At 40.4% G+C, this 25,359-nt stretch overlaps 1 protein-coding gene across 1 annotated transcript in view; it reads left to right on the top strand.

The window, feature by feature from the left end:
- Nucleotides 1-5,783: 5,783 nt before the first annotated feature.
- ABLIM1 (actin binding LIM protein 1) overlaps nt 5,784-25,359 on the top strand; it is a 290,842-nt gene continuing 271,266 nt past the window's right edge. Inside the window, exon 1 of the mRNA XM_046652354.1 lies at nt 5,784-6,012. Within this exon, the coding sequence (XP_046508310.1) occupies nt 6,000-6,012 (13 nt within the window). The 5' untranslated portion in view covers nt 5,784-5,999. The remainder of the gene's footprint in view (nt 6,013-25,359) is intronic.

Raw genomic sequence — 25,359 nt, 5'->3', positions numbered from 1 at the left:
ACTACAGCATGGCAACTGACAGATGGGTGGTGTGGTTCTGTGACCGGGAAGCAAACCAGGGCACCAAAGCAGTGACAACACCAAACCTTAACCACTAGGCCATCAGGGCTGGCTCCCCTAAGTCTGTTTTAATGGCTGATTTTTCTTTGAGTTGTGAGTTACATGCTCCTGCTTCTTGACATGTTTAGTAATTTTGACTGGATGCTGAACATTGTAACCATTATTTGGTGGAGGGCTGGATTTTGTTGTCTTCCTTTAAGATTGTTTTTATCCCTTCTACAGGCAATTAAGTTAATTACAGATCAATTTGATCCCTTCAAGGCCTGTTGTAAACTTTCCTAGGGTGCGTGGAGTGTACCTTTTACTCCATCAGTATTTTAGCCTTCCTGTTAAGGTGTGACTCCTATAAGGTCTCCGCTGAACGCCTTACATTATCACCAATGGATCTCCACTGTGCCTGGCCAGAACTCAAGTGTCTCTTAGCCCTGTGTGAGCCCTACATAACGTCCAGCTCTCAACTTTTTGTTCATTTTACCTACCCTTGTGGAGATTCTTCCTATACATGTGTAGCCTAGTACTCAGGGAAGTCTCAAGAGGACTCTTGTGCAGATTCCTGGAGCTCTTTCTCTACATCGTTTCTTCCACCTCACAACTAGGTACTCTGTCCCACAACTTCCAGCCACCTCAGCCTCCCAGGACTATGATGTCTGTCTCTGAGCTCTGTTTTTTTCCTCCCACCACCTGTGGTCTGGAAATATCCAGTCAGAAGCAAGGACATTCATAGCACTTACCTTATTTGATTTTCTTTTTTAAAGAGTCACTGTCCCGAGTTGCCTATATCCAATCCCTAAAAATAATTGCTTTGTGTATTTTATTCAGTTTTTCAGTTGTTTGACGTGGGAAGGCAAGTCCAATTCTTATTATGTCACCATGGCGAGAAGCAGAATTCCAGTCCACAGCCTCTTTTAAACATCTGCTCTATCTGTAATTAAGTGTCTCTTGCTATTTCTAATTTGGTTACTTTCTGTCTTCTCTTTTTTCCTTAATCAACTTCACTAAAGGTTATCCATTTTATTAATCTTTTCAAAGAACCAATTTTCTCCTAATTTATCATTTCATATGCGTCAATATTTAATTAGATTTATCTACATGTAAACAAAAATTTTTCCCTTATTCTTTCTTCCATTTCACACCTTTTAATAGGGACCGTTGTCCCCTGTATAAATATACTTACATATTATGTATATTTATATCCAAATAACGTAGAAATTCCTGTAGTGGTAAACTCAGTATTTGTTTATCTTAAAATATCTTTATTTTGCCCTCATTTTTTTTTTACAATTTTTTTTTTGAGCAAGATTAGCCCTGAGCTAACATCTATCGCCAATCCTCCCCTTTTTGCTGAGGAAGACTGGCCCTGAGCTAACATCCATGCCCATCTTCCTCTACTTTATATGTGGGATGCCCACCACAGTATGGCTTGACAAGCGGTGCCATGTCCGCACCCAGGATCCGAACTGGTGAAGCCCAGGCTGCCGAAGAGAAATGTACGAATTTTACTGCTGCGCCACTGGGCTGGCCCCTATTTTGCCCTCATTTTTGAAAGATACTTTTGCTGTTTACACAATTTTAATTGGTTATAGTCTAACCAGAATTCATTTGTCTTCTGGCTTTCATCATTCCCTTGAAGAAGCCTGTTGTCAGTCTGTTATTTCTTCGTAAGCTAAGTCTTTTCTCTTTGACTGCTTTTTAGATCTCTTTGTCTTTAGTGTTTTTCCGTTTCAATACAATGTGTCTAGGTCTGGATTTCTTTTTATTCATCCTGCTTGATATATGTTGCATTTGCTTTATCTATGAATTTATGTCTTTCTGTGAAAAATTTCTCAGCTATTATTTCTTCAAATGTTCTCTCTCCTCCACATTTTCTCTTCTCTCTTAGGACTCCCATTATTTAAAGATTAGGCCCTCTCATCCTATCCTCCATATATCTTAACCTCTCTTTCATATTATCCATCTCCTAATGTTTCAGAGCTGTAGTCTTAGTAATTTTAAATATCTACCTTCCATTTCACGAATTCTTTCTTTGGTTCCAACTAATTTTCTGGTTTGCCTATCCCTTGAATTTTTAAAAATTTTAACAGTTAATATTTTAGATTACTATTTGGTTCTTTTTGAAATTTATGTGGCCATTTTTGATAGTCTCTTGCTGGATCATTTTTGTGATATATATCTTTTATTACTTTATATATTTCATCTCTTATTTTATATTTGTTATCTGGGAATTATAATGTCTGATGTACTTATGGTCTATATCTGCTATTTGTTGTTTCTGCCAACTCTCCTTCAGAGTGGCTTGTTTCCTCATGTATTTGGTAATCTTTGATTATGACCTTATTTTGATACGTAGAATCTGGACGGTTTAAATTGGTAATGACTTTATCAAAATAGAATTTTTCTTTGCTTCTCTTTGGAGCGATGCATGCTACTCACCTGGGATCATTTTAGCCCCCTGTAGTGACCTGACTTAATGAAAAGTCTCAGTGTTAGCTTCTACATCTTATATATTGTCTGACTTCTCTACAAGAATGTCCTTGTCATGAGGAGAGCAACCTTATCTAACTTGTTTGCCATACCTTCCTCATTGCCTATTACATGGTAGGCATTATAAACGTATTTGCTGAAAAATTATTGAGTAGCTCAGTCTGCCTTTTTTCAAAATTTGAATTTATGCAGAAAGCAGAATTACTCTTGTGCTACTCATGAGAAGTTAAGGTTCAGAATGAGAAGTGATCATGAGTCAGCGATTGAAAAGTGGTGGTAAGAAAAATCCATATTCAATCATTTACTAGATCAATAAAGAAAAGAAAACACTAATAATATACACTAAGTTTCCTTCCATTAGAAGTTGAAAGAATTTTTTGGCAAGAGTCAAATTGTACCATCTTTTTTCAAACACGAACTGAAATATGTTTCTTCTCTTTAGTCTATATAAACTCCCCTTTATAATTTCAACCAATAGACTGTCCTTTATTTTCTGACTTTAAAAAGTGGCACTTAACATTGCTCTTAAGATTCCTTGCACCTTACAGTTCGCTTTTACAATTATTTCTAAAGTATTCTCAGTTATTTTAGATGAGAAATTTGTTAGGCTACAAAAAAAATCTGTCAAGCTATTAACAGGAACTTGGTTGCTTTGTGGTTGAAAGAATTAGTTTCAATTTCTAAGATTATAGGAAGAGATTCTGGGATGATGCGATTGATCTTAAGAGGCATTTCAAAGTGTCATAATTCCAAAATATAAGCAAATCATATGTGTTTTTAAATCTGAACTGATACTTAACCTAAAGCTAAATTCATAGGGAAACTTTTCTTCAGGTGAAGATGATCTTTGATAATAAACTTCCCATTTTCCAACCTGCCAGTCAATCAGGGACTGAATGCTAGTTGTGTACCTAGCGGTATTGTGTAAGGTGTCTTATTTCAGAGACAACGATGTACAGGGCATATTTTATAAGCATCTGTGTAGTCTGTTATAAGCATCTAAAGGACAAGAGTAAGCTCCGTTCATTATTGGGCTTTTGCATCGTACTTATAGTTCTGGCGTGAGGCTATAAGGACCAGAACTATTATGGCAGTCAGAGAAAAGAACTGGATATTAATTACAAGGATAAAAGTAGAAAGGTACACAATTCTGGGACCTTTTTATCTTATAGAATGGTGTCTAGTATAATATATAATCTGTAGTGTACTTCCAGAACAAATTCAATTCAACAAGACTATCCAAGTTTCTGATTTCAAGAAACTTACAATCAGTTGGGGAGACAGGAAAGATATACAACAAAACCATTAAGTAGCAACACAAACTAGTATATTAAGTAAAAATAAGTGGTTCTGAAAATACAAGCTACAAAGTTGAGAGAATGTGGAGATCAATGTGGGTTGAGGCAGCCAGAGAACATTTCATAAGGAGGCAGTATGTAGGTTAATTTGGGTGAGGAGAATGGTATTTGGGAAGAGCAATGAGAACGAGGGAGACTGGATATTATGATATTACTGAAAATCAGAGGGGAAAGTATTCTGTCTACAAGAGAGTGTTTGCTTAGCGGCCTAGCTAGAGATGATGCTGGAGAGGTAGGAGAGCATAGAGTGTGGAAGGGCTTAAAATCTCTGAAGACCTTAAGCTCCACATAGACGTGGACAATGTCTATCTTGTTCACCATTATAACGCTAGTACCTGACATAGAGACTGGTATATTGTGTATGTTCAACAAAAGTCTGTTGAATGAATTAAGTGCATGGATGAAGACACTTTGAAATGTTGAGTCTTTATCTGGAGATTGGTGTGGAGTCACTGGAGGTTTTGGAGTATGTCATGTTATGTAAGACGTCATGTTATAAATAGCGTTTTAGGAAAACTATTCTCAAGGCCATAGGCAGAATAAACTGGAGGAGGTGGAGGCTGGATATAGGGAGAGCAGCTAAGCTATTCATGTAATCATCCTTTGGGTGAGAAGGGTTAATAGTGGACTGAGAACAGTGGGAAAGAAGAGTTGTTTTGAGACTGAAGCAACTGGATTGTGATTTATTGGCAAGTTTTCTGCCTAGAAGACAGTGAAAGGGATGTTGTCAAGATGGATAAATAAGTTAATTTTTGTAGTTGGTAGTGGAATTTGAGAATTTCTACTCTTTTTTCTTATCTTTTTTCCAGTATTGCTTCCTCACATCATTTGAAGGGGCTTTCTTCAATGATGCTCAATTACCCACCAATTAGTTTTCTCTAGAGCTATTACATTTTCCTATTCTTTGAATATTTTGGAATTGTCAGACCTATTATGCAATTCCCATCATACCAGGATAGATTTCAGAAGTGTCTACATAGGAAATAACTAGAACACCTATTGTGAGAGTGTACAGAGGAGAAGACAACAGAGCAGGGAATGTGTGAATTCCAGAAACTTGGAATTCTTCCACCAGTCTTAGAAGTTTAATTTAAGGTACTGTTCCTGTTCTTGAAGCTTAGAATCCCACTTCTTCAGTTTAGAACTTCTAGATCTGGTGGCTTTTGTTTTGTTGCTTTCTAGCACCAAGCTCTAGTTGATAAACCTCCAGGGCAGTAGGAGATTGGTCGTTGTATTTTCTTGTTTTCTCCCTTAAGTATAGAAACAGTGGATTTGTTTTAGAGAGTTGGCCCTGCTCTCCAGCCCAGCCCTGCCCTGACACTTCAGAGTTGATACAATGAATCAAATATGTCTGCAGAAGATCTTCGAGCGTCTGTTGACTCAAGACACGGCGCTGGGTCAGTGGTCCCTGCTCTTCAGGGCTTACCTCAAGGGTAGCTGGAAGAAAAGCCCCGCCCATCCCACCCAGCTGACTTTGACCTTGGTCGCTAATTTTGCTTTGACCCGCGTGCGGACCGCCCAGGTCCTTCTTCCCACTGAGGGCCAGGCCCTCTCAGGCAGTGGTGGTCTTCTCCTCCGGTCAAGGGCATCACCTAGGGGAGGGAACAGCTCGCTCCTGCTTTCTTTCTCTGGGACCAAAGCAGGAGGCTGGAAAGCCACTAATAACAGCACCAATATTATCATTAGTTATTATTTTTAGTTAAAAACCCGGGTCGGCGGAGGGGAAGACGCAGCCCCTTCCTGCACGCCCCACCTCGCTGGGGACAAAAGCCCCGCCGGGCGCCGCAGCAGCGCGGCCCTGGACCCGGTGGGCCGCGAGGAGGCGGGAGGCGGGAGGCGGGCCCCGCCCAGCGCGGGCCGCGGGCTGTCAGCGTGGCCGCGCCCGGCGGCCGTCCCGCTGGCCGCTGCGTCCCCGCCTGCCGGCCGCGCTGCACCGAGCGGGCGGCCAGGTGTCCTGCGGGAGGCGACCGGGCGCTGCGAGCCGCCTCCCCACGGCGGGCGGGCGCGTGTGCGCGGCTTGCGTTTCGGGGATATTCTCCTCCTCACGCCCTGCCGGGTTTCTCCTCTGCCCTCCCTGCTTCGGCTCCTGCCGCCTGAACCATGTCCGCAAGGGGTGAGTGGGGACCAGGTGGGCGCCGTCCGCGGACCCCTCGCCAGGCCCGGTGGGGCAGGGCGCGGAGCCGCGCGGCCCGGGCAGGTGCGGGAGGGCGAGGGGCTGCGAGAGCCGCGCTGGCCCCAACCTGGCCTGAAACTTTGGCATCGGATCCCTGGGCTCTGGGCGGCTGGCGGGTGGAAGGAAGCCCTCGCCCTTGACCTTGTTCCCCGGATGTGGGCGAAGCCTGAGGGCCAAGGTCGGTGCCGGGCTCACCTGTCCAAGCGGCACGTTGGGGCTGGGAGGGCGTGGGGGATGGGCTCGCCGCCGCCCGTCCTGCTGGGGAGCAGCCTGAAGGGCTGGCCAGGAGGGAGGAAGAGGTATTTTTTTTTCCTCCTTTCTTGTTACCATTTTGCAGCTCGATTATGGAAGGAATCCAGGGCTTGATGCAGTAACATTTAAAGCTGCAGTGCTCACACCCCATTAAAAAAAGTAAATTCCCTACCTGTACTCCTCTTTGCATTAATCTCACATCCCTCCCCCACCCCCCATTTTCTTTCTGGAGTGAAACAATTACTGCAGGTGAAACTGGGTGAAAGAAAAAAAATCAGAATTGCTTTTCAGGCAAGAGTGAAGGGAATGTATTTCTTGCCATCTGGAGCCAGTGGTGATGCTGGGGAGAGTGGGTTAGTCATAGCTCAGTGGCTGCTACTATGAGTGAAATATTAAAGAGATCAAGTCGTTGTGCAGCTTGCCAGCAGTTGAAACGAAGAGACTTGGTTGCTTTCACATAGCATTTAAGGAAAATATTGATTATTTTTAGAAAGTGTTTTTGCAAAGCAGTAAGTTCCACCCTTTTGATACCCTGAAACTTGTAAGAGGAATTGCAGAGGTGTTTTGTTTTTTTTTTAACTGAAATGTTAACCCTGCTTTTTTGGGAGCGGGTAGGGGTAAATTTAAGAATTTGATAGCATGTGTTGGATAATTAAGTGCTGCTTTTCAGGGTTCATTCTGGGGCATGAAATGAATAGAGTAATTTCTATCCAGAATGTTTAAATTCCTTTTTAAGGAAACATGTCTTTGTTGATCTGGCAACGTGGTCGGTTGGTTGTAGACCTGGAAATGGGGTGGTAAGAGCTGCGTGCAATAACAGAATTTACATCTGTACATACTGGGCTACAGAGGGGACGTGGGGCCCTGAGATGCTACCTGCCTAATGACGCCTAATGATTTGTGCGTATTAGAGAAAGAAAAAAGAGGGTGGAGCAGATATGATTACGGGGGACTGGATGTGTGTACGGGATCTTCCGAGTGCCTCCAGCTGTACAATCTCTAAACTGTGTTCTAAGTCTGAGACCGTCGGTCCTCATCTCTCTCCTAAGTGCCACAGGGAAAGTGTGGGGAATCTCTCTCATAGGTTGTAAAACTCTCTGTGGTCAGAGTCCACTTCTGATCCAGCTTTACACCACCCAAAACCCTTAGTACAGAACCTTGCACACTGTAGAAGCCAAATAACTACTGGGAACAAACGTGGTATGTCCTCAGAAGCATGCTTCATTAGGTTGTCGTCCCCCCCCGCCCTCCAGTTTCCCCTTGTCTCTGGCCCCTTCTATTGCAGGGTCTCCTGTATTTATCTGAGCATAAGAAATGAAGATGGCCTAGTGATTCAGAGGGCTATAGCCCTGGATTAGGGCTTTGTTCTCAAGTATTTCTTTTTGAACCTGGTTTCAAGCAGGATGATTTGGAATCAGACATAGACATTTCTCTCAGCTGTCTTGTTTCCCCTTCAAACCCCATGTTGATAATCCTGCATTTAACAGTTTAAAGTTTGACTAAAATTGCAGGGGAAAAAACCATGATAATAAATATCAGTTATTGCCTACTTATTATGTGTCAGGTACTTTACATGTATTATGTCATTTTATCCTCGCAATAACTGAATCAAGTAGATTCCGTTCTTACCTCCCCATTTCACAGATGGAGGAACGGAGATTTTAAGAGATTGTGTAAATTGCCTGAGCTCAAACAGTTGTTAAGTGGCAGATCCTGATTTCCACCCAGGTCTGTCTGACTTCTGATCACACCTGCTTTGTTTTACTGCCTCTCCGTTATTAGTCCTTTGAATATTATAGTAAACATTGCAGTCATTGATTTACTAAGAAGAGAGAGAAAATGCCTTATCCTTGAGATTTAAGGGAAATGGCCTTTGTGAGTAACCTGGAATGCCAATACATTTAGACACATCTTCGTGGGCATTTGGTAATGGCAGAGTGAAGGAAGCAAGGCCCCTGATCCCTGATGTTCAGTGGATATTCCCACTCTGCTCGCTCCTGTTTCAGTTTTGAGGACCAGAACTTCTTAGATCTTACCAATGACTGAAGATTTTTCTTATGTTTTCATGAAGCATTGTTATTTTTATGAATTTGTAAAAAGCAATTCTAAGTGATCAGTAGAGTTCCTGGTAGGGTAGCTACTGAATTGAGCTTGTGTGGAAAAATGTTTGATATTTATTTTTTGTAAAAGATGTTGTCAAACTTGTGAGCTTCGCTCTGGTTCTCATATCCAGTATTTGCTCTCATCTGTACTCCTAAAAGTAGAGGTAAACCTTCAGGATCAGAAAGCTCATGTGTCTATTTAAATGCCTAACTTGCAAATAGGAAGGTCTTTAGACACTTGGAAACATAAACATCATTGATTTTAAAAAACGATCTCTGCTTATTTCTAATATCTGGCTTGTAGGTTATGGTAGGGGTAGAAATACTTTTTAAAAATTGAAAAACTGAAAGTAATTAAATCTCATAAGAAAAGTGATTTTATTTTAAAATTTTAGAGAGAAAAATATCATTCTTTAATTCATCTGCTCTTTAAGATATAAACAGAGTACTAAAATTCAATTCACTATTCAAACGAGCAATAAAAAGCATTCTTTAATTCCATGATAGGGCAAGTGAAGACATTCCCATCTTGTGGTCTTTTAGAATATTCTCGTCAAAGACTTTTAGCTTAGTGTTGTATTTTTACTACTATAGACCGAAATGGAGCCATCATATCTTGATTTTTGAATTACCAACTAGAGGAAATTATAGCAGTTGGAATAGAGTTTCCAAATCTGGGGAGAATTGTCCTAGGTAGTCTTTTAAAAATGTGTATTCCCAAGCCTCAGTCCAGATCTAACGGCTCATTAACGCTGAAGACAGAGCCCAAAAGTTCATGTATGTGAAAAGCTCCCCAGGTAATTCTAAGGACCAATAGATTAGAGCAGAATTGTAAGAATCATCTGGAGTATTTATTAACATATTGATATCAGGGCTCTGTTTCAGATCTACTAAATCAAATGTTCAAGGAGAGGCCTGGGAATCTGAATGTTTAATAAGCCCCAGTTGCTTCTTATGTACAGGCAGACTTGGAAGCCATTGAATTAGAGCTTGTTTCTTCTAATTCAGGGTTCTGTATCATCCAGCAAGTTTTGAAAAAAGCTGCATTTAAGTTATAAAAGTAATATGTTGAAATTCATTATCAATATGTTTTTATTATAAAAGGACAATATATTTTATTGTTGTATGTTGTATTAACATATTAATGGTATATTAAATTTTAAATTATAAAGTAATATATTAAAAATTCAAACAGAAATATATAGTTAAAAATGAAAATTCCCTATTTTTACTCCCTTCCTACCAAATCCTCAGATTTAAGAATGGTAAACAGTGCATTCTGTGTATCCTTCCAGGCAGTTTCTATCTGGTTAGCTTTGGTTAAATTCAATAAATATTAAATACCTATTCCATATAAGACTCATGGCAGATAACAGGTACTGTACACAGAAGAGATCACTCATGAGCCTACTAGCTTATCAGAAGCTGAATCTTGAGAAAAAAGGTCCAGGTGTGTAGATAGGGTCCATTGCACTGGCAGAGAAATACCTCCAAGTATGTTTGCTCTTGAAATGTTAGATCAGTCTTGCTACCTTTGTTTTCAGAACTTCCATAAAACTGGAAGCGACGTGAATGTTCATCCACTGGGAAATGAGTCACTAAATTATGGTATGCCCATACTATGATCTGTTATGCAACTATTAGAAAAAATGAGTTAGATCCATTTGTGTTGGTCTGGAGTGATGGCCATGATACATTGTTAAGTGAAAAGAGCAAGTTTTAGAATAAGGTGTATGTAATGTATGAGCTCAGTTTTGCAAATTGAGAAAAATCCCTCTATGTGCGTATGTGTGTGCTATGGGTATAGAGAAAATCACACAACAGTACAAACTAAGCATTTAACAGTCATTACCTTGAAGGCAAGAGTGGGGAGAGAAGATAGTTGGCTTTTCTTTGAATATATCTTTGTGTTGTTTACTAGCAAACAGATACAGGTTTAATAGATCAGGAGAAAAATCCAGTAAGTAAAAAATATCCACTTCCTCCCCACTCATTCATTGTTTTTGAGTGAGGCCATACATTTTCATTCATTCATTCAGCAAACATTTATTGAACACCTGTTATATGCTGGCAGTCGATGACTAGGACCCAGTATATACCCACAAGGAGCTCACAGTTTTGTTGGGGAGACAAATACATAAATATTTATAAAAGGATATGCTGGGTGCAGAGAGAAGGAGAGAGAGAATATGGGATAGAGAGACGGTATCATGGTGATACAGAACGGTGGCACCAAATACAACCTTGGCAGGGGGTGGGGTGTGGAGGGCAGGGTTGGGAGGGTGAGGCCCGTTAAATCAGGTGAAACTTCCCGAGGAAAGCAGAGTTGTTTCCTTGGAGAATGAGTTGGATTTAGCCAGATGGAAAAGGATGGGGTGGAGGGAGGGGCTTTCCAGGGAGAGAGCATGAAAAAGAAACAATAGGGTGTGTGTCGGTCCTGGGAAGCACGTTGGTGCAGGATGGCACATTTCCCCGGGAGAGGAGAGGAGAGCCAGATTTCAGTTGAGTCAGGAGGTGCAGAGGGCACTTTGTGGAAAGGCTGAGGTTGTAGAGATTTTCGTTTACCAGGAACTGTGGTTCCAGACAGCACAGTGGAAGGTTGTCAGTGGTGGGAGATGTGCAGCAGGAGAGAGGAAGCACAGGGCAGAAAGGGATGAGAGGTGGGAAGAATGAGCAGGGAGGCAGGCTCTCCATCTTTTCCGTCATTGAGACTGCAGGAATGAGGGAGATGGTTGGGCATGACTGGCCTCAAATATCCTAACTTTGGAATGAGGTGTTTTGGTTGCAGTCCAAGCTGAGTCCCTGGCAGTATTGGCTGAAGGCAGAGGGCGGTGAGGGCTGCCATCAGCTTTATAGAGTAGAGCAAAGCCCCCTGCTGGACAGTGGCTCTTTCATAGCATTGGGGCCCAGGTAGGATGTGGTGCAGAGAGTCTATAGGAATCAGAGCTGCACTGATGTTTGCTGACTTCTTGAGCTTCCGTGCTTACAGTAGTTGATGCTTACATCAACAAACGTATATCTGCTAATTGAAAAAGGGGACACTTGCATTCTGTTTCTTCTTCGCTCTTCTTCCTGTAACTCTCTGCCTGTTATACCATCCTCTGCATCACTCCACCTTTGTCGATGATGTTGTAAAGATTAATACACTAAGACTTCTGATTTGGTGTTGCATGGCGGCCTTTTTTCTGGCCTGTATTAGCTACAGTGTCTCCTCTTTTTGGGTTACAGAACTCAATCAGTTTATCAAACTGAAGAAGGAGAAGATACATTTTAAAATCAACTTTGGCCATTATTAGTTTTGGTATTACAAAATAAAATCAAAACAGCAACACACTACACTTCCTGAAAGTCCTTTTTTGCATTTAAAATAAATGGGTTCCAATTCAATAAATAGATTTTGTTTATATGAGAGAAATAGCTGTGGACATCAGTATCTCACATGTGGGAGAATCATGTTTAAGAAAAGATTTTTGGAAGGTTGAATTGTTCCCACATTGTATCTGTGAATAGCATTGCATTTTCTGTTATTTATTTTGAGACCTCATGCAGAGAAGGGGGAGTTAATCACAGTTCTCAGGTTATGGCTCACACCACCACCGGGTCATCAGACCCCTCTCTTGTCTAGTTTATTTATGATATATTTTTATCCCTATCCCCCAAGCCCATTCCCTTTTCCCCATTGGCAGCTATTCATTCTAAAACATTTGTTATGTATGTCCCTGGATCTGTAGTAAAACCAATTCTTAGAGCAGTTCTTATATTTAAAGCTACAAGTACCAAGTTATTTTTTGTGTGTGTGTGTATGTGTTTCAAGGATTAATCAAAGTCTTAATTGGATAACTGATTTTATGAACATATACATATTTCTGATCTTATTTGGAAATGTATATCACTTAATGCAACAGCATGCCTTATTCTGTTAGGGACTAGGTATACAAAATGAAAAAAGATTAGTTTTTGCCCGAAGGAACTCCAACTGAGGGATGTGTGTGTGTGTGTGTGTGTGTGTAAGGTTATTCACACAGCTGACAGGAAAAGGTTGTGATAAAAATTATCATATAGGACTGATCAAACTGGAATGGGAGAGTCAACTAATTGTGACCGGGGATAAGAAGAACAGCTTCATTTCACAGAGGAGGTGGGATCCGAGCTGGATTTTGAAGGATGAGTAGGAATTTGGCAGGCAGAATACTGAAAGATGGACTTTCCGTTCAGAAGGAACAGCACTGGTCAAAACAGGCAGGAGTGAAATTGCAGGATATGTGGAGGGGAAGGGGTCTGTGAAGTGTGAGGGGTACAAGATTTGCGGTGGGGAGAGGAAGAAGAAGAGGGAAGACGGGAATGATATAGTAAACTGGTGAGTCTTATGTCAAAGGCTTTTCCTGAATAGAGAAGTACAGATATGAAGAAGGGAGATGAGAGGTTTGTCCTTGGTACCTTCAGGATAACTCACCCCTGGTTGTTCAACCGCCCACAGTATTAGAGATGGCATTTTATTGCCAAATTATGCGGCAGTGAGTTACATTTTATCCTGACCACGGTTCTCATTTAGGCAGAAATCTTGCCAAAAGCTCTCTCTTGTCTTTCCTTTCACATGGTAGATTAGACTGTCTGAGTCTTGTCTTTAGTTTTGAACCTGACACCAGAAAATCCCAGTACTAAGAATGCTGGCATATGGGAGTCGTGAAGGCAGAACATTCAAGCAACATGTTTGACTCTAGCAAGGGGAAGGAGCGAGGCCATTCCCCGAGGAAGAAGCATGCATTCTTAATGGATCCTATTTTTACGTGCACATTACTAAAAGTTTCCTCAGTTCTAGAAAGGAACAAAACAGCACTAATTCATGAGCCCTTTAAAATGAAAGAAGAAATTTTGTAAAATTTATGGAACATTATCTTTGAGATGGTAAATTAGTCTTCATTGTCTGTTGTGGAAGAAATGTTTATTTTTCATGAGCCTGTGGTTTCAGCTTCTCTAACTAATCCATGTTAGTGTTCATTGACATAAGTAGTACTAACCACTTGATACATTCTGGCATTGTGTTGCTCCATTCAGAATATACTGCTTATTAAAACCTGAACTGTATTTCACTGTGACTGCCATTATCTGCTTAATCCCTGGTTACCAGTGTACTTGGGTAGAGAAAGGACAAAGAATGTCAGTGGTCAGCATTTCACTCTGGTTAAAGCAGCGTCTCTAGGACCATCATCCATTCATCCATCCATTCATCCATCCATTCATCCATCCATTCATCCATCCATTCATCCTGTGGACGTCTGTTGAGCCTTCATCATCAATGTTCTCTCTTAAAATGTGCAGCACTAGCCATACATAGCAGCTTGTGCCAAAAAGAACCTGTTTTGTTCACTTTCTTTAAGGACTTCTTGAGAAGCATTTTGAAGCTTCGTCCCGTCCCATCCTGTCCAACCATCTTGGTGACAGTGTAGCAAGGCTAAAAAGGTACCTATGATTCTACCCCATGGATAGAGCAAGCCCTGTGTTTCCTGTGGGCTCTTCTGGGGCACTCCCACTTTCAGCTCTTGTTTTCTCCCTTGCAAGTTAGGGTATACTCTTTGCTTCCTTTGTGAATACCTCATGGTCTAGAGCCCACGTATCATCATTCTGTCACAGACAACAGCCTGGGGCCAAAACCAACTCACATACAGACTGGATAGGAAACTATTTTGTTGCTGTTGTTGTTGTTGTTATTAATATCGTTATTTTACTTTTTTCTGATTTGCTGAAATGATTTCCAATTCTTTGTCTTTTTTTTAATTGAGGTTATGGTAGTTTACAACATTGTGAAATTTCAGTTGTACATTATTGTTTGTCGGCTACCATATAGGTGCGCACCTTCACCCTTTGTGCCCAGTCCTTACCCCCTTCCCCCTGTGGATAGGAAACTGTTTTAAGGGTAAAAAGAGAGAGAGAGAGAAAGAGAGAGTATGAGAGCAATAGAGGGATTGATGTATATTAAATAAGACTATTAAAAATTGAAAATAGAGACATTGGATTTGAGTGTAAATTAAGGATTTGCTAGTGTAAATTGAATTATCATGTTTTTCTTTATTGAGAATGGAATAGAAGCTAGTGCAGTTGTGATTTACATTAGATATAAAAGGGATTCCACACTTAAGAAAATACATGCTTTCTTCTGTCCCCTTTCCCAAGGATCAGAAATGCCAACCATTTGTCTGAAAATTTCTTGACAGCAAGCAAGAAGACAGTGTGATGGCCTGTGGTTAACTCTTTTGATCTTCCTCACTGATATTCAGTCAGCTAGTATTTATTGAACCTCTTTCGTAGAGTAGCCAGATTTATTCCAAATCCATTCCTGGACTGATGATGCTAATATGTTAATTAATGAAGTTATCTAACAAATATTTATTGAGAACTCTGGGGTGAGGATTGTCATGATTTTTGAGTTGAGGAAGTTAAAGGGTGTTAGAATTTGTGATTGAATGAAGCTGGGGCAAATAGGGGCTGATCATCATTTATTGCTCACATTTAAATATATAGTATATTTTACATGTACCATATAAGTTATCTCACAAATGGGGAACTTCTGCCTAGGACAAATGCTAAACCAGATGGGATACTGGGACAACAGGGGTATAGTGGGGCTGTCTCAGGCAAGTGGGGACTGTGGTTTTCCTAACTAGTAGTGTTTCTAGCCTGCCTGTGTTTTGGCGTCAGATAGAATTTGTTTAGTAACTGAATATCTGCCTGTAGGATTAGCTACATTACGTATTATCTACATCAAAATTTAACTTAAATCCTGGACTGGCTATTTCCTCCCCTTCAATCCAGTGCATTTCTGAGCTACTTCCTCTCACATAGGAGGTATGCTGCAGGTGTAACTACTCACGTAATTGGTATGCTCAGGTGTAATTGCTATTATAAACAGTAACATTTAGTACAAAGTCAAACCCAAATGAATTTTTGGAATATTTGTTTTTCTATTTTTTGGGTAATTCACATAATGGTTTCCTTGTATTGGGGTAAATTATCTAGAGAAAAACTATTGTGGGAAGGAAATCTTTAGTAACTTTGTTTCCTCCGTAGTCATTTTAAATGAGTGACTCTATTTATTCTAGTTAATGCAGTTTCAAAGCAGCTTTAAAATGTGTGGTTCAGTTTACCTACGGTTATTCTTGAACTCGCTCCCTACTTAATGACTCTCTGCTAGTGCATTTGAGATTGATTTCCCCCGTACATTGTATTATTTTATTGGGAAAATTATCTAATATGCATTTACCACTATAAGGAAATTGTTACTATTTTGTTTTATAATTACTGGGTGGGGAAGTCCTTATTTAGTAGATCTATGTATAAAAGCTTTTGTATTGTTGTGCCCTGCATTAGAATAAAAATGAAAGCAGGAGTTGTGGGTCAGGCACTCAAAAATTACTTGCTGATTAATTAGAGGTCATATGATTTTGTCCTTTGCTAGGTAATTTTTTTTAGGCTCCTAAAAGGAAGCACTCTACATGCATAATTATTATTATTCACATTTTAATAAATTAGAGGTCTTTATTCTGTACAGTGTGTTCTTTCTCCAGCTCTTTAACATTATTACATGTGAGCATAATATTGGATGGTATATATGTAACTATGTTAGAGTCAATTTATAAATAGTTTTTCCTAAAGAAAATATCTTATAATATGTTTTGCTTAAAACTGTGTCCAAGGTCTTTACTCATGCTTTTCTTTCTCAGCTTATTGAGAATTCATTTAAAAAAAAACACATTCACACAGGGTGGCCACCAGAGAACTGAATGGTAACAATGAAGGGAAATGAGGACAATGAAGTAAACAACTATTTCTGGCTTTCAGCTCCAAATAGGAATGAACAGAAGGAGAGGAGTCCCAGAGTCTGGGGGAAGGAGGGAGAGGGGAAAAGCCGTAATTTTTAAATGTTGAAAAGAAGGTAGAAAAGAGGTTAAGGTTGGCAATCTCTAATGGATTCTGGGGAGATTTTTGTTGTTGTTGTTCTGGGTAAAACAAGGGAATCTTTCTTTTGATTCATTTAAGCATTTGAGTGAGTAATGAGCATGAACATCCGTGATGGTTTAGTTTTCTCACCAGTTTCTTAGTTACTGTTTATTTTAGGAGAATCTATTCTGTGGTTAGACACTTTGTATAACTATAGCCTTGTAGCTATAAATAATGTATTCATTTATACGGTCAGTCAGTAAGTATTAGTTGAACACCTACTAAGTGCTTCAGCTGTTCTAGGTGTTGGGGTGAGACAGCCACTTACCACATAAACATATAACGTGACAGCTGGTGATAAAGTGCTCTGAAGAAAAATACAGAAGGGCAAGTAGAAGAGAGAATGTTGGAGACGAGAGGGCAGGGAAGGTGCTATTTTATATAGGGTGATAATGGAAGGCCTCTTTAACACAGTGACATTTGAGCAGAGACCCAAAGGAAGGGAGGGGATCATGCATATTCTGGTACAAGGGTTTTCTAGTCAGTGAGTGAAGCAATGCAAAGGCCCTGAGGTCTACCTGCTTGTGTGTCCTCCGACCAGCAGGGAGTCCATTGTGGCTGGATCGGAGAGTAGAGGGGAGAGGGATGGAGGTGAAGTCAGAGGGAGGGTGGGGAGTGGTGGTGTCAAAGTGGTGCTCGCAGGCCACTGTGTGGACTTGAGTTTTCCTTTGAGTGATATTGAAAACCCTTGGATGGTTCTAAGCAGAGTAGTGACATGATTTGATGTAGTTTAAAAGCATCACTCGGTCAACGATGAGGAGAATAGACTGTAGGGAGCAAGGGTAGACACAAGAAGACTAGTTAGGAGGCTATTGTAATGGTCAGAACAAGAGAAGATGGTGGCTTAGACCAGATGGTAGGAGAGCAGCTGGTGAGAAGTCATTGGATTCTGGAAATATTTCTAAGGAAGTCCTTAATAGGACTTGCTATTGGGTTGGAAGCATGGAGTAGAAGGAAGAGGAGAATTGTGGATACCTCCATTTTTTTTAGCAACTGAGAGGAGAGCATGCCATTTCCTGGGATGGAGAAGAGTATCCAAAGAGCAGATTTGAGTTGGTGGGGGCATCAAGTGTTTTGGACATTTAAGTTTGAGATGTCTCTTAGGCATCCTTTAATGAAGATATTTATTATGCCCATTTTAAAGATAGAGAAAATGAGGCCTAAAGAAGTAAAGAAACCTGCCTGAGATCATCTAGCTAATAAGTGGTTGATCTAGGATTTCAATTCAGGTCTTGTTAATGCCAGAGTATGCTCTACCCACCACAATGCTGCCTTTATACATCAGGCTGAAATACGAGCCAGCAAAATAATGTATCTGCTTTTCCTTTCTTAATCATTTATGATTTTCTCATTATGTGAGATAACTTTCTGCATTTTTAAAGATGGCTTGTGTTTAAGGGGAAAAATATCCCTGTCATTACATTATTCCAGATTCTACCATTTATCAATATTATCATTGTTACCATTACAGAAATGCTACTGAATTGTATTGTGTACAATACCATGAAGTGTATGTGTATTCTAGGATTGAAGTGTATTCTGGGATTATGGCATTCATTCATTCGATGTAATCACTGAATGCTTGCTTGGAGCCGGGCTTGCGGGGCACTAGCTCCTCTGTTTACAGAGCTCCCAGACTAACGAAGGTGAGAGGCTGTGCACAGAAGTTACAGCACGATGTGAGCAGTGGCGTGATGGTGGTATAGCATGATGGTGGTATATAGAGGGCATTGTGGGAGTGCAGAGGAAGGACGCTGTTCCATCCTGACTGGATGTGGGGCCGAGGAAGACTTTACAAAGCAAGCGATACTGGAATGGGGCCTCGAAGAATGAGCGGAATTTGCCAAATGGAGAAGTGGTAGAAAAGTATTCCAAACACAGAAAACAGCGTGTTTTTAGAATTTAAAAAAATGGCAATTGAGCATATTAAACATTAAGAATAAAACATTTGAACTGAAATGTAACATACAGGAACACTATGAAGAAAATTTAAAAACTACACTGAGGAACGTGAAAGATTTGTCATTCCGTGGATCTACGAGGCTCTTGGATAACAAGACACCATATAGTAAAATTGTCCATTTCTACTAAATCTCTCTATAGAAGAAGTGAAATCCTGGTTAAAATGCCAACAGAAACTTTTTTTTTTAGAAGTAGCAAAATGACACTATTATTTATTTAGCAAAATGGAATACATGAAATTCTGAAAAATAAGTGTAATTAAGGGAGATTAACCCCACCAGATATTAAAACATATGGTGAAACTGCAATAATTTAAGAAGTTTAGTATTGGAGAAAAATGAGGGTAGTGGAAAAGATTAGGGTACAGTGAACAAATGAACATGCAATTTAGTTCTAGTGAAGTGGCATTTTAAGAACAGTATGAGAAGAGAGATTATTCAATAAATGATGTTGGGACAACTGGCTGTGTACAAAAAATAAATCTGGATCCCTTTCTTGTTTCTTACACACACACAGAGAATTCCTAATGTATTAAATAGTTAAGTGTAAAATAGCTGAAGCAATAGAAGTCCCAGAAGAAAACACAGGTGAATTTATAACCTGAGAATGTTACAAGGTTCCTGACCTTTTATACAGGATACAAAGCCTAAGAGTCATAAAAGAAAATGTAGATACATTTAACTACATAAAAGTAAAAGATTTCTGTGTGGTTAAAAATACCACACCCTGCGTTCTGGCTTGTAGTTCTCACCAGGCCCCAGCACAGCTGACTGGAGCCTGGCCACCTGCACCAGGAAAGTCTAGCCAGCAGGTAAGAGGGAAAAAGGCAGAGACACGTGTGGGATGCTACTGAGAGCCTCTTTGAAAGCTTGGCAAATGCTTTGACAATGTTACTATTAGACTCACCTGCGGACCTCCTTGGAGTTTTAATCTCTGCACAAAACGGGCTAGACAAGCTCTGAGGATGGCATTCACTCATGCATTTCACAAACACGCATGGGGAGTTTTCAGTAGCAAATGCGAGGGGTACAGCAGTGAGTAAGGCGTAGTCCCTGCCTCAAAGAGGCCACATCGGACCTAGGATTGACATCGGAATTGGAAGGCTGTCGTCACTCCCACTCTTTCCTGCCTTCTAGAACATTCACACTCCTTAGGATAGTCTGGTCTGAGGCTTTATCCCTTTTCTGGACGTTAGGAAGGATACTAAGTGGTCATTTAAGGTTAATACTAGGCTCCCCTGTGACCCTGGCACACCTTAACCATGGAAATAAAGGTAACTTGGTGGTTATGCTCTACTTCTGGAAGGACTGACTGCTGAAAAAGATGACAAAGGGCACCTTGGAGCTGAGTTAGAACTGGCAATCTAATGAACTCATTCATCTCAGCCTTTTCTGCTTCCATAGCCAAGCTGCCTAAGCAGAGAAAGGATATTTATTTGCTGGTGTTCAGAACATTTGATTTAACTGAGCATCCTATTAGTGTTTCCTGGAGATGAGGCTGCCCTGGTTCTCTGAATCCCTTTGATTAAATCAGCGCCTTGTTCTGGAGGCATCCTTTTGCCCTGGTTTCCCTGCTCGTAAACACATTTTGAACTTGGTATAACTCTGCTTTTCCTCTGACAGCTACACTTCCTCCTCCCAGACTTTTTCGTTTTAGTGTCTATTACACTGACACTAAACTGCAGAGTCCTCTCAGTGGCTATATCCTCTTCTAGACTGTGAATTCTGAGAAGTCAGGGACCGAGTGTTACGTGGGTATTCCCAGATCCTCACCTACCCCAGAACCTGGAGCTGAGTAGATGTTTAATGAACAATTATTTAGAGAAGAAAGGGTCACCCCTTTTAGTTGAACTCTGTTGAGTTGAACATGACCTGGAAGTTCGTTTTCTCATACACCTCTGCTCTTAGACCTGATCAAGAACACAGTTGTATTTTTCCTACTTGGATGGGAAGTGTTTGACATGCAGATTCTAACCCCATCCATTGTGTTCTTCGGTGGGCTGGGTTCTGGAAGGAGCTAAGCCAGACACTTTGATGTGGTTGCTCTGATGGGCAACTTTACCCTCCTGCCCCCTGCATTTCGTCTTACTACAAGGCAATGTGTACGCCAGATACCCTAACCTCTCCTGCCCTCACCCTGCTTCACACCCATGCTCTTCATTCCCACCCATCACTAGCTTCTGGAATGTGGTAGGGATGCTGGAGTGCATATTGGGTATGTTGTTGTGTTGCCCACTGCATTGTAGCTGTAAGTTAGCCTCCTTCGAAGTGTCCCTTGGTTATTTCTAAGAGTTTCCTAAGATATTGTCTCACATGTGTCTAGGAATGAGCTTTTTTGGTTCTTATGTTCGGACATCCAGCTTGGCTGAAACCATGCTGCCTTGGCATGGACAACATTCTTGAGAACTGCTGTTTTGCTGCGGCCTCTGGTCGCCTCTCCCACTCTCACGTAGACTGGCCACTAGTCTCCCTGAACTGCTTTGAATTAAGTGGGACCAGAGGCTCCTCCTAACAGCATAACTGAGACCAAGGTGTAACTTCAAAAACTAGCTAAAAACTAAAAGCTGAAAGCTTCTTTTATAATCCTAAGAGCTGCGATCTCACTATCCAGGGAAACTCCATTGACATAAAACAGAAATATACACATATAGCTAAATTCAAACAGAACAATTTTAATAACATAAAGGAAAAGTGAAAGGTCCCCATCCCATGAAGTAACCACTATTAATGGTTTCTTGAGATTCCCTTCTAGAGAAAAGTTATGTGTATACTAGTACACTAAAATCAATCCATCTATTACCTATAAAACTACTATCTTCTTATTTACTTTTTAAAAATACCCACTGCCTTTTTCACATAGTGTATCTTGAGATCTCTCCATGTTAGTACATACAGATATGGCTCATTTTCTTATTACTGCACATTGTTCATTCATATGGTTGCACCATACCTAATTTAATAGACCTTTAGTGATAGATACTTTGCATGTTTGCTTTTATGGACAGTGCTGAACTGAACATCTTTGTACACGTTTCTTGTTCAGATATTTAGAATATAGCCATAGGTATGAGGCTCTAACTTTTACAGAGGCATTGCTGTTTGTTCAGAGATAATGGAAAGAGGGCATGGTCCACAGGATGTCTCCAACACCCCTCTGGAGCTGACCTGCCGTAGGCCCCCTGCTGTGCTGTCTCCTGCCTTGCCCCCATTCAGTCTCTCCCCAGCTAGGAGCAGCTTATTTCTCCAGCACCAGAAAATGTTACAGACATTTCCTTCATTTACACCAAGGGGCAGGCCACTTCTAGCCCAGAGGAAAAAAGAATATTTTTCCTCACTTCATCTAAAGCAAACCTCATTGCCTGTTATGGAATTAATTTTCTCCAGAATGACCCATTGCTTTTAGGACAGGATCATCACAAAATAGTCTGGTGCTGATATATTTCCCAAAGGCTGGATTATTTATTCTTATTCATGGTCACTTGTTACCCTCAGTTACTAAACAAAACCTGAAAATTAATTCTTTTTAAGATTAGGTCCAAATGTCCCTGCTTAAAAATAATCAAAATGGCAGGCGTCCCACAGAAGGCGGTATGTTCTAGTGGGAAGAGTCAGATGAGGAGTCAGGAGACTTGAGTTCTACCTTCAGCTCTGCTGCTCTGGCTGTGGGATTGCGGGCATACCATACAACAGACCCTCATCGTGGAACCCCATTCCCTTATTCCTGTCTATTGCCTAGATGATCTCAGAAGACTCTTCCTCTTCCAAGTCCTGAAACTAAAAATGAATTTCCAGATCAGATGACTCAATTTTATTTTGTCTAAATTCCTGTAATGCTTAACTTTTGGCCAGAGTTGCAGCAGACAGGAGCAGAAATTGGCAGCATTTTATGTAACATTATTTGGGCAAAGGGGTTGGGAATGGGGCTGGCTGCCATCTCAAGTCATGGTACTAAAATTTTAGGCTGCTTCTCACTTTTGTCTTTGCAAGATGTGTCTCCTGGTTTGCTAGGAGAGCCGATAGAGTTTCTGAGAAGCCTGCAGTGGGTTTGGTGCTCTTAAACCAACGAAATGAAAAGTTTGCTAGTGAAAGGAGAGAATCCTTCTTGAGTTTGGGTGTTGTATACCATTTTTAATGATGCTTATAACATGTTTTGGTCAAGGAGCCCAAACATAAAACTAACGGGACGTCCTTTGCTTTTAGAAAGGGTCATATGGTGTTCACTAGGTTTGCTGGATCAATTTATTTGGAAGCATTGACTAATAAGGCTTAATATAAGCATATCATATCTAACTTATAAAAGAATTTAAATGCCAACTTTTGTATGGACTAGAAAGGATTAGGAAAATGTCAATATCTTCTTTGTTTTCTCCATACCTCTTGCTGTTGGTTCTGGTAACAAACAAACAAAAATATCAAAGATTTATTTGGCAAAGAGGAAATACAAATTTGACAAACGGGGATTACCTATTTGAGTATTCGTTCAAAACAGCCCCTGTTTACCTCATAGAGTTTTTTGGCTACAGTAAAGCATCAGTGACTGAATGGTTTTCTTTCTGTTCCTTTTGATGAATTCGGTAGTTAAGGCAGGTTTCTCCATCAAGCACTTTAATGTTCAGAATCATGATAGTCAAATTATACAACATCTTTCTCAGTTAATAAAAGGAAGTGTTAATGGACAAGTCAGGGGAAAAGCCTCTTACACAATAATTGGCAGTTTTTGTAGAAAACACAATGATGACTACTTTTGTATTATTCATTGCAGAAGAAAATATTCCTTATAAAATTGATGTTGGGATGCTAAATTTAATCTGTAGAATATGACTTTAATACCTGTTAGGGCAAAATTTTTTTGAAAACTTATTTTTACCGTCTTATTGACGAGGTCACAACAAAGGGAAGCTTTTTAGTGGAAATATATTTTATTAATAGAATGCTAGAAGAAAGATGTTTTATAGGAAATTGTTGTCTTGTGTAATATACTTTTAAGATTCAGTAGAATGATTCTGGAAGTTATGAATATTGACAACATGAAGCTATGACAGAAGGGGTCTCCTCTATCTACCTTCAGCTTTGTTGAGAAAATTATCAACAACGTTTTCACTTTCCCAAGCTGCCTCTTTTCAAATTTATTTTCTAGTGTTTTTTGGGGGTTTTTATTCTACTTAAATTAGGTTATACATTTATGTGCACTTATTCTGAAAAATGTTTGAATTTACTTCTTCAAAGACGTATTGCTAATGATTTAGTAAGGTTAACGACAAACTGACGAAGACCCTACTGGAGATAATTTGACAGGTTTGACTTTATTTGGGAAGCAGTATTCACGGATACTGTTACTACCTGAATAGTAGGAACAATATCTTAGGCAAATCTGTCTGTCCAGCACCTAGTACATTCATTTCACAAATATTTACTAAGCACCTGTTGTCTTAGGAGTAGTAGATGCAGCAGTGCACAAAACAGATTTTAAAAAAATCCTTGCCAGTGGGAGCTTACTAGGGAATTTTATTTATGTAAAAATTACATTTGTGAAATGTAAGTAAGTAAAATATGTAGACTATCAGATGATATACCAGAATACCAGGCGATTAGTGCTCTGGAGAAAGGAAGCAGGGATGGAGGGTGAAGAAAGTGGGGTGGGGCGATCAGGGAAGGCTTCATTGAGAAGATGACATTTACACAAAGAGAAGGAGGAGAGAAAGGAAGCCTTGCGGGTATCTTGTGTAGGAGAATTCTAGGCAGAGGGAACAGCCCACTGCAACCCTGAGTCAAGAGCGTGCTTGGAGTGTTTCAGACACAGTGAGGCTAGTAGGAGGGGGAGGTCAGAGAGATGGTGGGCGCTTGGAGGACCGGCCGTGTGCTGTCTTGTGAACCAGTGTAAGGACTTTGGCTTTTACTTTGAGTGAGATGGGAACCATTGGCTGGTGTTGAGCAGACGAACACTCTTAGTTAAATGTTGACCTGAACTGAATATACTTTTAAAGAAAACATAAGAAACCCTGATCTGTGGCTTTAGCTTGTTTATTTATATAGTATATAGTATTTGGTCATCTTTGGATTTTGTGGTGTGTGTGCATGCATGTGTGTGTGTGTATGTGTGTAAGGGGAGTAAGATACAACCCTGAGAGTGAGGCCTCCTTAACTTTTACACCCTAAGCACCTCATTCCCCTTTCCCTAGTCCTGCCTCGTGTGTGTTTTTATTGTTTTAATTTGTGGATAATGGTGTGAATAAAACTTAGGTATGGCTACTGATACCATTTGTAGCTAGCAAAGTGTGCATCCTGTACAACAGGTCACTTATATTGTTAGAACAAGAAAGAAGCAAGGGTAGCTAGCATTTGGCTTAGAGCATTGATATAGTCCAGAAGAATAACTACTAGAGGAAGGCAAACCCCTTCCTTCTGTGGTTTCAGAAAGGAAAAGCTGTAAAACTAGATAACCACCCCGTGAAGGGTGTGACTCAGCTTAGAAATCAAGATGTCTGACGATAAATCATTGTACTTTCAGTAGACCCAGGATTTTCAGAATGGTACATCATTAAGTTATTAGTCTTACCCCTAACATGTTATTTGAGCTGGAGACAAATCCCCTGGGACAGAGGTTACACGCAGGTGTGACTGTTGTCAAAAATCTCAGCTGCCATCCTTGCCTGGTCTTGTGTGATATGTACCAGGATGTTTTCATTTGTTTTTTTTTTTTTGAAAGCAGACAAACGGGAGAGAAGAGATGAATTTACTGGACATGGATACATGTTGAACAGAATGAGAGACAGGAGCACACACTAGATATGACTTCTGAAGGCCTGAAGCTATATTAAAACATGCACAGATAACATTTTCATTGTTGTCTCTGCGTATCTGCCAGTAGAAACATAAGTTCAGAACAGAACTGCCCTTTTCCTTCTGGATCACCGTTGTATAGATTGCATATTTAAGCTGGCCAACCAGAGACAGTATCTAATTTCATGTCTGTTTAC

The sequence above is a fragment of the Equus quagga genome, chromosome 2 (assembly GCF_021613505.1).
Source record: "Equus quagga isolate Etosha38 chromosome 2, UCLA_HA_Equagga_1.0, whole genome shotgun sequence".
NCBI lineage: Eukaryota > Metazoa > Chordata > Mammalia > Perissodactyla > Equidae > Equus > Equus quagga.
This window is presented reverse-complemented; position numbering and strand designations above follow the sequence as displayed.